Genomic DNA, 16,083 nt, shown 5'->3' on the forward strand with positions numbered 1-16,083 from the left:
TCAAAGTACATTCAGCTGCATAACACCCCAGCACACCTGTAATTTTTTTCAAATATTAAGATTTGATAGACATGCCTGGCCTGTTAAATATGTGTCATCAGAGATTTCACTCAATTTAATTGTCACTAGGAACAGCATGTCGTAGGTGTTGTAATGATACTCTATAACAGGGTAGGCAACCTATGGCACGCGTGTCAAAGACGGCATGCGAGCTGATTTTCAGTGGCACTCACACTGCCCGGGTCCTGGCCACCAGTCTGGGGGCTCTACATTTTAATTTAATTTTAAATGAAGCTTCTTAAACATTTTAAAAACCTATTTACTTTACATACAACAATAGTTTAGTTATATATTATAGACTTATAAAAAGAGACCTTCTAAAAACGTTAAAATTTATTACTGGCACGCGAAACCTTAAATTAGAGTGAAAAAATGAAGACTCAGCACACACCTTCTGAAAGGTTGCCGACCCCTGCTCTATAGTATGGTAACACCCTGTTAAATAGAGTCATCTGATAACTATATTCCTGTATAATGTCTCTTTAAACAAAAGCTCACTATTGTAATGATTATTGTTTTGTTTCTGATATTTACATGGAAAAGACTTGCAAACCTGTTAATACACCTCTACCTCAATATAACGCGGTCCTCGGGAGCCAAAAGATCTTACCACGTTATATCGAATTTGCTTTGATCCGCTGGAGTGTGCAGCCCCGCCCCCCGGAGTTCTGCTTTACCGCGCTATATCAGAATTCGTGTTATATCGGGTTGTGTTATATCGGCGTAGAGGTGTACTTCCTAAATAAATAGTTTAGGTTTGTTTGACCTTCTTTTTTTTTTTTTTTTAACATTAGAAAGTCTTTATGCTTTAATTGCCTAAAGGTTTCAAAAGTGCCTAAATCCCAATAAAAGTCAATTACATGCTCTAGAAAATTTTATCCACATTCTCCATTAACTCACACCAAGAAAATCCCGTCACAACAAGATTATGATCCTGCAATTTGATCTGTATTTGAGGAGCTGCATTGACATCAGAGGAACTCCATGCATGTTTAAGAGTCTGCCGATGCAGATCAGATTGCAGGTTAGGTATCTAAATTATTAAAATATATATTTAAAATGTTACAGTTTACAGTTAAAATTGTACCAGTAGCCTCTAATACAGTGAAATATTGTACATTATCTTTTTAGATCTCACCATGAATAATGGATGTTACTGTTATAGTAAATATTATATATTTAACTGTCACATTACTATTTCCCTAATGTGTTTTCTTTCTGTCTATGGGTAGTCTTGGTAAACAACTTTCTGAGTATGCCAACTGGAAAAATGTAGAAAAACCTTCTCCAAACAATACAAAAGGCATGTCGGTGTTTAGCAGTCCAGACAGGGTTGGAGATGTTGGTTTTGCTTTGGGCGCACCTGCTACAGATAAAGAAGGTAGGATTGTTAAAAAAAAATTCAATTAAATGAAGAGTCTGTAGCTATTTTACTCACACATCTTGTTAAAACTGTTTTTAGTCATCCAGCAAAGGAAAGAGAGTGACCAATCTGGGAAGTTTTGTACGTGCTCCCATCTCTCATTAGTTGGCTATGGATCTCAGCAGATTCTTGTTGCACCTCCTGTGGCTGGTTGTGATCTGTCTTGCCAAAGGATTGCAGCCTCCTCCCCACCAGAACTCACTAGGATATATACAAAAAAATTCTGCTGTTTTAAAAATATGGGAACTGAAATAATATATTTGTTCAGGCATGTAATTTTTCCTGCTGCCTGTTCACTTCTGATGTGGTGAATCCGCGTACAAAAAACTGCAGATCAATCCATACATTAAGTCAGGAGATTTCTTCTTTCTGCAGTAAGGAAGTGATAGAGAAATTCAGTATAAGAACACATGTCTCTATATTTGGCTTCCACTGAATTTGCGTGTGTGTGTATATAATATATGTGCAACCTTAATTAGGCTGTTTAAAATAGAAGGAGTGGTTTAACTTTTATTTGTCACCTTCAGTCACAGTTTTCTGTTTCTGTCATAACTAAGCTGTTGTGAATTTTTTTATGATATTACAAAGTATTATGGCTTTGTGTAAACAAACTCATAAACAGTAAAAATATAGTTTTTGTGTATACATTATGTCCTTTAAAATAATTAGGTACATTGTTGGACAAAGTTTTGCTTTGTTTTTGGTCCTTACATAATGTCATTTTGTAAACTAATGTTTAATTTAGTTAAGTAATGCACTGAGTAGAAACACAAATTATGAATAGTGACATGATCATGATATAAATATCTTTATATGGGAAAAGAATCCATTAAGGAACTTACAAAATCTAATCTACAACTACAAGCCTCTGAGGCACTAAATTCCATAAACAAAACGTATTTTCCCACCTTGAAATCCCCCTTTACCATGTAAAGTACAAGCAATATAAATCACTCAGGTTTATTATTTTAAATTAAGATTTCATATTGTTTATGATATTAATACATAATCATTAAATGTAACAATGAGGTGAGTGGACACAGCGGATATCATTCAAATGCAGCAAATCACACAATTTTTGAAAATTTTGAGGAAGTATGTGAGCAAAGCAAAACACAGCAGGTTCACCCTTACTCTCCTTTTTCCTTCCCAAAAGACTAAACCAAATTTAGGGCCAAATCCTGTTCCAGCCCTGCTCAGTGACATGGCGCTGAACTCCTTGGTCCTGCCTGATTCTGTATGTGGAGTGCTATGTGTGCTGGTATCTTGAAGAATTAAATCTTGTGATTTGGGGCTCCACACACCACCCACACACAAATCAAATTGTAGCTCCCTCCCAAAAGACTGTGATGCGGCTCCTGGCCTTGAGGGTTTGATGGCTAAAAGCTGTGCACATGCCTACTGATCCTGTAGTGACAGGTCTCATGACTGACAGTCACACATGGAGTTTGTGTGGCTCAAAGAACAATACTATTTTATAGTTCCAAAGTGGAGCTACTGGCTGGGAGGGAAGGATGAACCGTTGGGCCAAATAACACCTCCCTCTCCTGCGTAATTACTGTCGTCTGTGGAACCACCTGGTATTGCTATTACAGATAAACAGAACATGCGTGAAGACTTCTTAGTACCCATATAATGTACATACCTGAATAAAAACATTGCAGCTGAGAGAAAAAGGCTCAGGGAAGAGTATACCATCCCTCCAGTATACTGAGCCCAGGTCTCAAAGGTTCATTTTTCTTCTTTGGCTGTGATGGCACTTAAATGATCTCTCTGGACCACTTCTCTCCTAATGTTGCATTTCTGAAGCGGTTAGTACAGATGCGTGATGGCACTGACCTGTGGAGATGCAGAAGGGCTGTCTGGAGATGTGAAGTTTATTTGAGTTCTTGGTCTCCTGAGCAGTTCTGGCAGTTCTGTGACTGGAAAGCAGGCATGGACCCTGTCTGCACCCTGTTCTGCATACTCAGGATCATTCACACTGTTGCAAAGCCAGAATAATCAGGAATTGGGATCTAACATGCTTCCTATAAGAGATTGGAATATGACTTTTGAAATCTTTTCAATAAAAATAAAAGGAGGTAATTTCACCGTTTGTCCTTTAGTTGAGAATATGCTATTAGATCAGCAGTTTGTCATATTCTTGTATATGCAGGAAATCTCATGGCTCATTTTGGTCAATTTCACGGTCATAGGATTTTAAAAATATTTCATAATTTCAGATATTTCAATCTGAAATGTCAAGGTATTGTAAGTGTAGGGGTCCTGACCCAAAAAGGAGTTGTGTGGGGGGGCGGTCGCAAGGTTATTATAGGTGCTACCCTTACTTCTGCGCTGGAGGTGGCGCTGCCTTCAGAGCTGGAGAGCGGTGACTGCTGGCTGGGATCCCAGCTCTGAAGGTAGAGTTGCTGCCAGCAGCAGCAATGCAGAAGTAAGGATGCCATGGTATGGTATTGCCACCCTTTCTTCCGCGCTGCTGCCTGCAGAGCTGGGCCTCAGTCAGCAGCCACCACTCTCTGGCCACCCAGCTCTTAAGGCAGCGCAGAAGTAAGGGTGGCAATACCGCAACCCCCCGAAAATAACCTTGTGACCCTCCTGCAACTCCCTTTTGGGTCCAGACTCCCAATTTGAGAAACGCTGGTTTTCCCCCATGAAATCTGTATAGTATAGGGGAAAAGCACACAAAAGACCAGATTTCACAGGAGGAGACAAGATTTCACGGTCCGTGATGCGTTTTTCATGGCCATGAATTTGGTAAGGCCCTACTCATTAGCCAGTCTGATGCTGCTGCGTTTCAAGCACCAAATCTTTATTGTAGTGAAGGAGTGTGATTATCTCTTCCTTGTTTCTTCTTTCTTTGCCTTTCTCTGTTTGCAAACTGTTGTTAGTAATGAATAAAGAAAGTTTCTTTAAAGAAACACTTTGCAGGATTCCTTATCCCAAGGCTGATAGACCTCCCCTTTTTCTTAAGGTTTTTTTGGCCTTTGTAGGATGGATCAGGAGCTAGGTCCTTACTAGCTGTTGAACACCATCCTCTACCTACTTTAAATACTGTTATAAAAACAGCCATGTAAGTCTTTTTTCACCAAGGTTGTCAGAGGAGCTCCCCATAGGAGTTTGCTTCATCAGCTGTTGTTCTGTCTCTTTTCTGGATCCCAATGATGCCCCATTGATGTATCCTTTCTTATTCACGCCCTACCTTCCAGTTGGGTCTGGTCAGGTGTCCAGGTGGTGTTTCAACAACTACTTTTTTTAGTGCCTGCTTTGTTGCATGGACGTCATTAGTCTTAAGTCAATGAGAGCTGTGAGGATACAATATACCATAAAATCAACCATATGTATCTCAAGTTGTGCATTTAAGAACTGAAGGACCCCAAATTAGTGGACACTTAAAACAGCTTGGGCCTTAACTACTTTGTATATCATGGTCATTCTCATTTGTAAGGTAGGGAAAATGGTCATCAAAAAACAAATAGGACAAAATGGTTAAAAAAAAAAAATTACATTTTCCCCCAACCAGCTCACATATTTTTAAACTGCTTTAAGGTCCATAAACTGCACTAGACTGGCAAACCAGTACAAACGGTTGTAGGATCAGAAAACTTTCTTTTAATTTTCCTGGACAGATGATCTTAATTAAAAGAAATAAAATGGGATGAGATTTTAATATTTCTCTTTAAGAGCTATACTCTGTAAAATATGTGGAAAGTAGAGTGGCTGTAGTTTAATTAAAAGATTTTTGGGGGGCAGGGAAGAAAGCATATAAGGAATTAGAGAACAATTTGATGAGGTTCAAAGACCAAAAAATGCCCCTGCTTGCCACTTTATGTCACTATTTCCTTACATTCTTCTACCCTTGTGCCCTTACTTCTTTTTGGAAAAAATGTTCAGAAAACTTGAAATTCTTTTTGCATTTTACCATGTCTGTTTTAATGTTTTAAATTTTTATCAAAACAATTCTTAAATGTACTGTTTGGGTTGATCATTGACAGATTCAGTAAAAACTCCCTCTGGGTAGAAAAACATTTGATTAGAATACAAACCGTGTACAGGTCATGACCAATTCTGCTAATTTTTAGTATCATTTTGTAATGTAAATTAAGCTAATGTTTTACAAATTGTGATTAATTAGGCACTACTTTATCTCAGACCCTGTAAACATAATTTATTTTGTTTGTTTTGGGGATCCTTAATGTGTACCAAATTCACGGCTGTGAAAAATGCATCACAACCGTGAAATCTGGTCTTTATTATACAGATTTCATGGGGAAGACCAGTGTTTCTCAAATTGGGGGTCCCAACCCCAAAGAGGGTCATGGTGGGGGGGGGGTTGCAATGTTATTCTAGTGGGGATGCAGTATTGCCACTCTTCCTTCTGCGCTGCCTTCAGAGCTGGGAGACCGGAGAGCAGTGGCTGCTGGCCAGGCACCCAGCTCTGAAGGCAGCACGCTGCCAGCAGCAACGCAGAAGTAAAGGTTGGCAGTACCATACCGTGCCACCCTTTACTTCTGTGCTGCTGCCTTCAGAGTTGGGTCAGGACCCCTACAGTTACAACACTGTGAAATTTCAGATTTAAATATCAGAAAACATGAAATTTACGATTTTTAAAATCCTATGGCTGAAATTGACCAAATGGGCTGTGTATTTGGTAGGGCCCTATTAATGTGCCTTAATTTTTCCTTATTTAACTGTTTAGTCTCTTTTAAAAAGTCTTTAAAAAACTGTCAAATAGATTAGTCAAAGATAATTACCAAATTCTAAATTCACTTCTCTGTCAAAGAAAAAATATAACTTTGAAAGGCCATCATGTTTATAGTGCTTGCCAAATAGCATGTCCATGTTCCCCTGCTATATCTGCAACTGCAGTTACAGTAATTGATAAAGTAACTAACCTTGGCCAGATTGCCCTTTCTGTGGGAAAACCCACTGCAGAGACATGGTGAAGAAAAGCCTGTGAGAGAACCTAAATTTCCTCTGAATTTCATCTGCTCGCACCCCCCCCACTCAAGAGAAGTTCAGTCCATGGTTTCCCCTCAGGTTTGCGTAGACCTTGGGAATGTAGCAGAGTCATAGTGTCTTTTATGTGGAAGTGCAGAGCCCCTGCATTGGCTCTGCGATAGCTGCTTCATTCTGATTTCTGCTTATGGCTACCTGTGGCGTTCTTTCCACAGCATGGAGCACTCTCAGAAAACTAATATAGCTCCAGTATGAATTACTTTTTTCAGAGTATTTCCTGTGGAGTTGGAGGTCAATGTGTGTCCTGCCCCTGTCCCGACACTGTTCACTCTTCTCACTTGTGGGTCTGGGGTAGGAGGAATTCTCTCACCACTTTCACATGGTCATGGACTGATATATGTAAAGAGGATCCCCTCCAGCCCCAGATTTGGGACAATAGGTAGGTCTTTTTATTATTTCAGGTGTACACAAATAAGAGACACTATTTTAAGGTGAGCTGCCTTAAAGCTACAGCTTTATTAGCAAGTATTAGAAACATACTTAACCATGCCTATGGGGAAATGGTCTCAAACCGCTTCACAACCGGAGAATGTGTCCTGATCCGAAGTGTGATTGCATGGCATCCCCAGTGCAAAGGTCTCCTGCATTAACTCTGGACAATGGAGCTTACAGATTTAGCTTGCTGGCACAGACAAAACATCAGCTTTGGAGCACAGTATTTGTGAAGTGAATTTAGGCCCTCCAGCAGGCAAACTTTATTGTACTGCACTGATGCTTTCCCTGCATTCCATGTATATGGTGAAAATAAACATACCTGCAATACATGGAGTGGGTGCTTATACAAACATTTTATATATATACCAACATATATAGAGAAATATGACAGACTAGAACCACATGAGTTCAGGGAGGCAGGAATTAGAGATTGCCAGTATTAAAGTACAAATCTGATAGAGAAATGTTTTTGTTTTCATATTGAATTGAGGGTATTTCAAATAATAGAGAATAAGTTGAAAATTAAACTTATTAGCAGGGTCTTAAAAGAGTCTATACAGATAGCATTTCTTGTTTGCTTTCAGCACTATCATAACTGCTCAGTAGATTAATAACAGTCAGTAGTTATGTATTTCTTTGTTTCATCTTCATATATGCATGTTTCTGCTTTACAACTTTATTTTCTGATTTCATTGTTTCATCTGTCCTTTCCATGCCTTTCCCTAAACGGAAATAGAAATGCAACAGTCTCCCAACCAGACATCAAGAACAAGAGATTCAGGGAAAGGTATTCCATACGATAAGACTTCCAATGTGAAAATACCAAATTCAAGTGTTTATACATATTTGATGGTTATTATTTTTGTGTGAATTCAAAAGTCCTTTAATGGCTTGATTTTACTTCTTAAATTGTTTTTTTGTGGTGGTGATGTTATAGCTTTTGTTGTTTTGCAAATCTTTTAGAACTAATTAGTCAGTCCTGGCATTTGTCATGGAAGAGTGCAGAATGTAATGTGTTAATGTGTGTTGTAGCGTGTCATTAAGTAATAGGGTGTTCCTATTTAAATCTATTAATTTGATATTGCTCCAAACTTGAGATGGGCCTGAGCCAAAACTGTGGATATGAGCAACCCTCAAATATAGTTTGAATTTAGATCAAACACTTTATGGCTGGTCCAAACCAAACCCAAAGGTGTCTGAAACACCCAAAACTTGCAGCATGAATTAGTCTCTTGTCTTCTAAAGGAAAATCATAATTCATTATTGCTGTAAAATGTGTAACAGTTATAGGTAACCATCAAGAATTTAGAACATTTTCAATTTAAAATAAATGGATTGCAACAATAATAATAGTCAAGACTCTCTTCTTCATAGCTGCCCCTTCTCCTTCAGAAAAGAGACAGATTGGTTAAAAATATATAATTTATGGGAATTCCTGTAAAATCGGGGAGGGGGGAGTTGTGTGTGTACTGTAATCTTTTGGGGAAAACAAAATCAAAAATTAAATTTTCTGTCATTTAAAAAAAAATATTTTTGAAGTCAACTTTTGTAAATAAAACTTCTGATTTTTTTTTTAAAGGCATAATGTGACTAAAAGACTGATCAAAATTGCAGTGCAAAAAAGAGAAACATTTTGAAGAACAATCAACAAACTAAATTATCAAATTTATAATAAAAATATTTTAAAAATGGAAAAATTTTTTGGGGGAAAGGATTGTTTTTAAGAGAGTTACTCTTTTTGAGAATAGGACAGAATTCATTAAAAATATTTGTACTTACCTCCATTCTTGCTAATCAGAATTTTTTATCAGTGTTTCACCTATGCCCAGAGTTGAAGTTACAACCCTTCAGGCGTGTCTAGCAAAAATGACACAGTAGCTGTAAACAGTAAGGCAAAATATGAAAATTCTGCTCAGATTATGAAAAAATAGTCATCAATGTACCAACATTTAATTCTGGAGTTATGAAGAATATAATTACTGTTATATTAAAACAAGTTTATTTGTATTTTGTTTGGTTCTTTGTAGAACAGGGGACATGTATGCCTTGAGATTAACTTGGCCTATGCTTAAGTAACTAACACGTTGCTGTTAATTTTCAGTTTCCTGACTTTATTATGTTTATTTCAGTCTTTTATTTAAGACAGCTCTTTGCTATTTGATTTCCATGTTAAGAAGTTTAAAAAAAAATTCTTCATGGAAAGTCACAAACGGCATATTCATCACGTCTTTTAAAATAAGAATTACAAGAGTTAATGCACAATGATATCTCAAATATTAATTTTTCAGAAAATAGAACATTATTTATTTTCTGATCCTGGAAATTCCAGAGCTCCCTCAAATCTCACTAAAGTCAGTGGGAGTTGGGGAATCTCAACCATTTGCATTCTAATTACAATGTCTTGGATATCCCTGTGGTAAAGGCCCAAATCCTGCACACATGTAACTATGTTCTTAACTTTATGAACAGTGTGTAGTTCCATTTATTTCTATTTGACTACTTGCAATGTATAAAGTTAAGCATGTCTTAAATTTTCTGAGAGTCATGACCTAGGTTTTTATTGCTGACTAATTTATGGGTCCAATCTTTGGGTGTGTTAGAGCTGCACTCTGAATAGCTGGGAATGGGGATGCATAAGTGGTTTTCCACCATCTTTTGGCCTCCCCAGTCCTGGGGGAAACAAGGATCTAGTTTGGCCACTGATATATGTTACTGCCATTCCACTAGCGAAGGGTGGTTCAGAGCAACATGCTCTACTCACATCCCTTCTGTCCCTGTAATGCTCCTTACTCAGAGGGGTCAAGAGTGGGTGATGTAGAGTGGGCCCAATCAGCTTTACACCACCTGGCAATTTCCCTATGCAAGGGTACTGCTTTCCATTCCCTATGCGTTACCAGAGTAATGCAGAGAAGACAGAGTGGTGCTGCGGACATAGTCCAACATATGTCAATTTATAGCCCATACTGTAAATACAAAAAAGACAAAAAAGTTTCTATGCATATGAATTGCCCACAATTCCTAATTTTATAATCTTAGCAGTTTTACTTCCCTTTCACCACATCATGCCCACCAAAAGTGATTAACTATGTTCCAATTGCTTACTAACTTCATGAACTTAGTTTCATTTTTAAATTGTATGTAATATTTTGAACATAAGTACAAAAGAGCTTACCAAACTGAAGACCTTATTTGTTTCATCCTTTGAACATACAGATTTTTTCAACTGATAATAGAAAATATATTTACATTCATACCACCCTCGATTAAGATGTCTGTACTAAGTTTCAGCCTTGAATTACTTGTAGATTTGCTCATGCTAAATATTTTTACTTATCTTTGGCAATTTCTAAGTCTTTTGCTTTTAATGCTAAAATTATTAATTTCTTTTTTTATTTTAATCAATATTTGAACAGTTATAGATGACCTGTCCCAAGGAGATTCAGTAAGGTAAGATTTTTTAAAAAATAACATATTTTAGCAAATCCTAGAGAGCGAGAGAAAACAACTTATTATTGTTTTATGTTTTTGTTATTTAAGAAGTTCTGAAAAAGATGAAGGGGATGACAGCTGGCTTACATCAGAGGAGGAGGAACTAGATTTTACCCCCAAGGTAAAGTGTTCTTATGGAAAAATATTTCATACCTAGCTATAAGATGAAGCATATATACTTTATTTTTTAACATTTGGGAGATTTTAGCAAAGATTTTTTTTTTGCTATGATTGAGAGACTTCACTTCTAGTCAGCCATAGTGCAAGTTTTCCCAAAATACAATTGCAGCTGACCTGATCTTCACTTTTTCTGTTCCCACCTTGAGCCCCTTCTAAAAAGACTTTTAGTTTTGGCAGAGTGTATGAAGGTTTTATGATTTGGATAAATATTCAGTAGATGATGAGATAAAGACCACCCATATATTGTACTTATTTCTGCTCATTTCAACAATAAATTAATGAATTAATGGTACAGCAACTATCGGCAGTTGCCCCAGGGTGGAGGACAGCAGTAAAGGTAAACTTTACTGGTTTAATGGAGTTAACTCATTGGACAGGGGACCTGGTGACATGGGTGGGGGATGGCTTCAGAAGACTAACATGGGGAGAAGTGTGTATAGGTATTCAAAATGCTCAGTTAATAATGTTAATGGATATTATAAGAGATGCTTGGTCAGAACAATGGCCTTCAGTATTAAATCGGGAGGCTAGCCCATATTTATCCACAATTACAAAAACATACCCATCTACCTAAAAAATAACATCCCCCACCTGTGGGGAGAGTTCTTGTGTAATTGTTACTATGATACCATGGGAAGGAAATGCAAATAAGGTGGTCCCCTTAAACCCTATGGGAGTAACTAGGGAAGGGGGAGTGCGTTGGGAGCCACTAGGAAATAGGTGGTGGGGGTGGAATGGGGTAAATTGGACTGTCATCACAGTAAGCAGTTGGATATCCAGAGGAGGAATATGGATGTGCCCCTCTCCTATGACTATGGAGGAGCAGGATCAATGGCCTATTGCAAAGGGGGGGCATTTAGGGGTAATGTATATGGGGTACGGTGTATTCTGTTGAAAATGTATGCAATCCTGCAATATAACACTAGGAGGCAAAATCCTTCCAGTATATGACCAAATCATGAACTTCTATACACTGCCACCTGAACTATGGTGCACCAATGAATCAGTGGACTTAATTGTTGTAAACAATCAAACCAGCACCAACTACCCCATGCTGTACCAAGTAGTTAAATTGGTTTAAACAATACCAAATTTCACTGTGTATTTTCAATGGACACACAATATGAACAAAAGTACACAAAGATTACAAGAGCAACTTGCTGCAAGCGTCAATAGTTGGACACACTTACAATACACACTACAGGATGGCGCTGACAAAATTTTAACCCTATCAAAGGAGGAGAAGCACTGGTTTTGGTGGTGGCCAGGAAGTTGAACCATACTGCAGTGGTCAGGACTCTCAGTGTTGCTGTGGATTATCATAGCAGCAGGTGTATTGTTAACTGTATTTGTGTTACGGTGCATATGGAAACGATCAAGGGGGGCACAACCCCCTAGCAAACAGCCACTAATTATAACCTATAAGTAATGTAGTAAGCCCTCCCCCTCAGTGTACTAGACAACCGGGACCCAACCTTCTCGGGCCCACTATAATGGGAAGTCTGGAACACTAATTGGAATAAGTGTGGTATGCCCGTACGAGAGAAGGTACAGGGCACAGTACTACACAAGGGGCAGTGGGACAGATGGAGCATCAACACCTTCTACCTTGATGCCTGGCCCTATCAGGAAGTGTGTCGCCATATATCTTATGCTTTTCCAGGGATACCTGGGCAGGAGGATCCCAAAAGAAAAAAAAGGGGTGGATATTCGAGCCTGTCTGTAAAGGCCTATACTTTAAGAATTTAGGTATATGTTTATCATTTAGCTAGTTATAGAGGTATAAAAGAAAGAATCTGTGTAAGGGCCTTCTCTCACTGGGACAATCTGAGGCCCTGTTCTTAGGCCAATGCCTTTGGCTAAGCAGCAGAGGCAGCCATAAGCTGGGAAGCGTGCGGTCACATCCTCACATTCTAAACTAGTCATATTAAAATAAGGCAATCTGGGGCTGTTAGGAAGGTGATCCGATCTATCACCTCCAGAGAAAGAGAAGAGCCTAGAAGATGTAAAAAAAAAATTAGTTTAATAGTTTTCTGTCTGGTAAAAACTCACTTATCAATAGACACAGCTGGGAAACCCTTATGTCTGTATAAATGTAGTTGTAAAATCCTCACTTCTGTATTGTTTTGTCTTTATAGTTCCCACTTTGCTATGTTTATTTGCATGGTCTCTGTCTGGTTCTGTAATTGTTTCTGTCTGCTGTATAATTAATTTTGCTGGGTGTAAAGTAATTAAGGTGGTGGGATATAATTGGTTAGCTAATCATGTTACAATATGTTAGAATTGTTAAGGTAAATTTTAGTAGACTGATTGGTTAAGGTATAGCTAAGAATATTACTATATAAATTAGGGGCAAACAGGAAGTAAATTGGGATTTGAAAATAAGGAAAAAGGAACTTAAATTTAAGCTTGCTGGAAGTTCACCCCAATAAACATTGAATTGTTTGCACCTTCGGACTTTGGGTATTGTTGCTCTCTGTTCATGCGAGAAGGACCAGGGAAGTGGGAGAGTGAAGGAATAAGCTCTCTAACAGAGTGTATGAAGGTTTTATGATTTGGATAAATATTCAGAAGATGATGCGATAAAGACCACCTCATATATTGTACTTATTTCTGCTCATTTGAACCATGGTTTCAAGAGAATAAAGGTAGTTCTTAAACCATATAATTACCTCTACTCCCTTCCAGAATTAAGAATTTGATCTTGAACCATAGTACTTTTATGACAAGGTAACAGTGCATTAAAATGAAATTATTTATTTGCCTGTTCTTTCCATCAGATATTTCTTGTACCCAGTTCCACTTAAATGCTTCACCATTTCCTCAGCAACAAATTGGGCTCAAGTGGGCTCAGTGGATTAGTCACTGAAGTGGTTCTACCTTCTCCTTTGTTATTATATTGCTCATGATAACCTCGGAGCACTGAAATGCCCTCTTTCCTGATGCTCCGATCATGTTCTTCCACCCCACTCCTAAAATACTTTTACTGGCTTTCTGATGATTTATCAACTTCAAACTCCATTACTTCAACTTTAAGCATTTACACAGCTCACCTTGCTTGCTTCTCAGCTCTCATTTCCTCTATAGTCCCACTTTTCACCCTACTGTCTGTGCACACTCCTGCTGCTTCCATATTGTCTTTGTTTCTCCCTCTGTGACTCCCACTATTTTTCTTATTGTCCCCCAATAGCCTCTTTTCTACGTAGCTAGCTATTTTCAAATCCCATTCAAACTTCCAGTCCCTTCTCGAGTCTAATTTCTTCTGGTTAGCCTCTAATTTATAATTTTCAGATTGGTTTTGTCTATTACAGGGGTGGGAAAACTACGGCCCGCGGGCCGAGATGTTTTAATCCAGCCCTCGAGGTCCGGCCATGGAGTGGAGTATGAGGTTTGCCTTGCTCTGGCACTCCAGCCAGGGAGCGGGGTCGGGGGCTGGCTCTGCGTGGCTCCGGAAAGCAGCAGCAATGCAGCATGTCCCCCCTCTGGTTCCTACGCGTAGAGGCAGCCATGGGGCTCAGCGCGCTGCCACCGCCCCAAGTGTCGCTCCCACAGCCAATGGGAGCTGCAGGGAAGGCGCCTGCAGACGGGGCAGCTTGCAGACCCACTTGGCCACGCCCCCACGTAGGAGCCGGAGGAGGGACATGCCACTGCTTCCGGGAGCTGCTTGAGGTAAGTGCCGTCCGGAGCCTGCACCCCTGACCTCCTCCCCCTTCCCCAGCCCTGATCCCCCTCCCGCCTTCCAAACCCCTCGGTCCCAGCCTGGAGCACCCTCCTTCACCCCATACCCCTTATCTCCAGTCCTACCCCAGAGCCCTTAATGCCCGCCCCCCGTACCCCAGCCCCCTACCCCAGCCCAGAGCCCCCTCCTGCACCCTGAACTCTTCATTTCTGGCCCCATCCCAGAGCCCTCACCCCCTCCTACACCCCAACCCCAATTTCATGAGCATTCATGGCCCGCCATACAATTTCCATACCCATATGTGGCCCTCGGGCCAAAAAGTTTGCCCACTCCTGGTATAAGTATACCACACTTATACTTGGTGATTTTGTTTTTAAAAGGGAGAAAATATGAAACTGAAACAACTAGTCAGTTGTCTTTGAAGAATGTCACTCATTCATAAGCAGTATTCTTTTCCCCCTTGTTTCCTAGCTCTCTTCCTTTTCCTCACCTCAGTGGTCTGCTGTCACTTTTTCATGTGGTATCTGTCCAGTTGAGCTCTTCAAAGCAGAAACTTTGTCTTATGTCTGTAAAATATTATGCATATCTAATTTTTCCTTATGACATCTCAAACTGCAGAAAATAGTAGTCAACTTTGGTAGTGTGTTTTTGTTATATGGAATTCAAATGGAAGCATTGACAGAAGACATAGAATCATGATGCTGTGACGTCAAGATGAAAACATATAGCTTTCACTAGGAACTTTATATGACCGTGGCATTGTCCTTAACCTTAGTCTCATCTACTTTCCCCTATATTTTCTTTTCCCACCTCTGTAAATCTGCCCATTGCCTTCCCTGCAATATTCTCCATGTGTGCTACTGCCTCAGTTTCACCTCCTCTGGAATGCTTATCTCTGCCTTCACCTTGATTATTGTAACTCTCATATCTCTGGTTTCTCAGCTCTTCAGACTATAACATGTTTATAATACTGCTCTCCACTATTTAGGTGTGTAAAAAACAGTTTAGTCACCTAATTTTATCCTCACATAACTCCATCGACTCCCCTTCAATTTCACTGCTAGTTCACATTTGCTCTTTTAAGTTTTTAAAACACTCCATAAACACAATCTTAACCTCATCTCCCTCCTCATTCCTTCCAGACCGGTACTGAACTCTTTTTTTTTTTCTCTTCCTACATCCTCATTACAGTTGATACAAGAGTCTTTTTCTCTGCAGTTCTCACTATGTGGAACAAGTTTCCCATATCCTTCAGCCTCAGTCACGATCCATTTCATTTCATACCCCTGTATGCTATAAAAAAGAAATTATAAATGCAGAGAAACTTTACTTAGTTTTAACTGAAAATATACTCTTCTGTTTTTTGATGAGCACGGGGATATTTGCCTAGGCTGAAATCATTCAGTCTAGGCAAAAATTCTGATTATAGTAGTCCAGAAATCTTTATTAATCTTATATGGATCATATAATCGATTTTCATGAGGCAAGAAAGCACTTCCAGAAATATCCAAACTTAGCAAAAATTGTGATCTTAGAGAATTTAATTTTACAGTACATGTTAAACAAAAAGGAAATACGTTGTAAAAGGAAATAGTTCTTCCGTTGACCGAGTCACATGTACACTGAGGTTTGGGTTGACTTACCAGTGATGTTCAGGAGTGTGAATGTTACAAAGTAGCTAGGTCGATCTACATTTTAAGTGAAGACCAGGCCTCATATTCCACTAAAGAAGGACTAGGAAAACTACACCAGGGATTTTGAAATATATTTAATATTCATTTTTATAACTCTTCCATGTTAT

The 16,083-nt window shown here is 39.0% G+C and overlaps 1 protein-coding gene across 7 annotated transcripts in view; it reads left to right on the forward strand.

The window, feature by feature from the left end:
• The window catches only part of ANKRD7 (ankyrin repeat domain 7), a 163,228-nt gene that overhangs the window by 27,042 nt on the left and 120,103 nt on the right, over positions 1 to 16,083 (forward strand). For all 7 annotated transcript variants that reach the window (XM_026648724.1, XM_026648725.1, XM_026648726.1 and 4 more), the window contains exons 6-8: positions 1,293 to 1,441; positions 10,348 to 10,381; positions 10,472 to 10,544. In XM_026648724.1, the coding sequence (XP_026504509.1) occupies positions 1,293 to 1,441; positions 10,348 to 10,381; positions 10,472 to 10,544 (256 nt within the window). The remainder of the gene's footprint in view (positions 1 to 1,292; positions 1,442 to 10,347; positions 10,382 to 10,471; positions 10,545 to 16,083) is intronic.

The sequence above is a fragment of the Terrapene carolina genome, unplaced genomic scaffold (genome assembly GCF_002925995.2).
Source record: "Terrapene carolina triunguis isolate 2854851 unplaced genomic scaffold, T_m_triunguis-2.0 Scaffold68, whole genome shotgun sequence".
NCBI lineage: Eukaryota > Metazoa > Chordata > Testudines > Emydidae > Terrapene > Terrapene triunguis.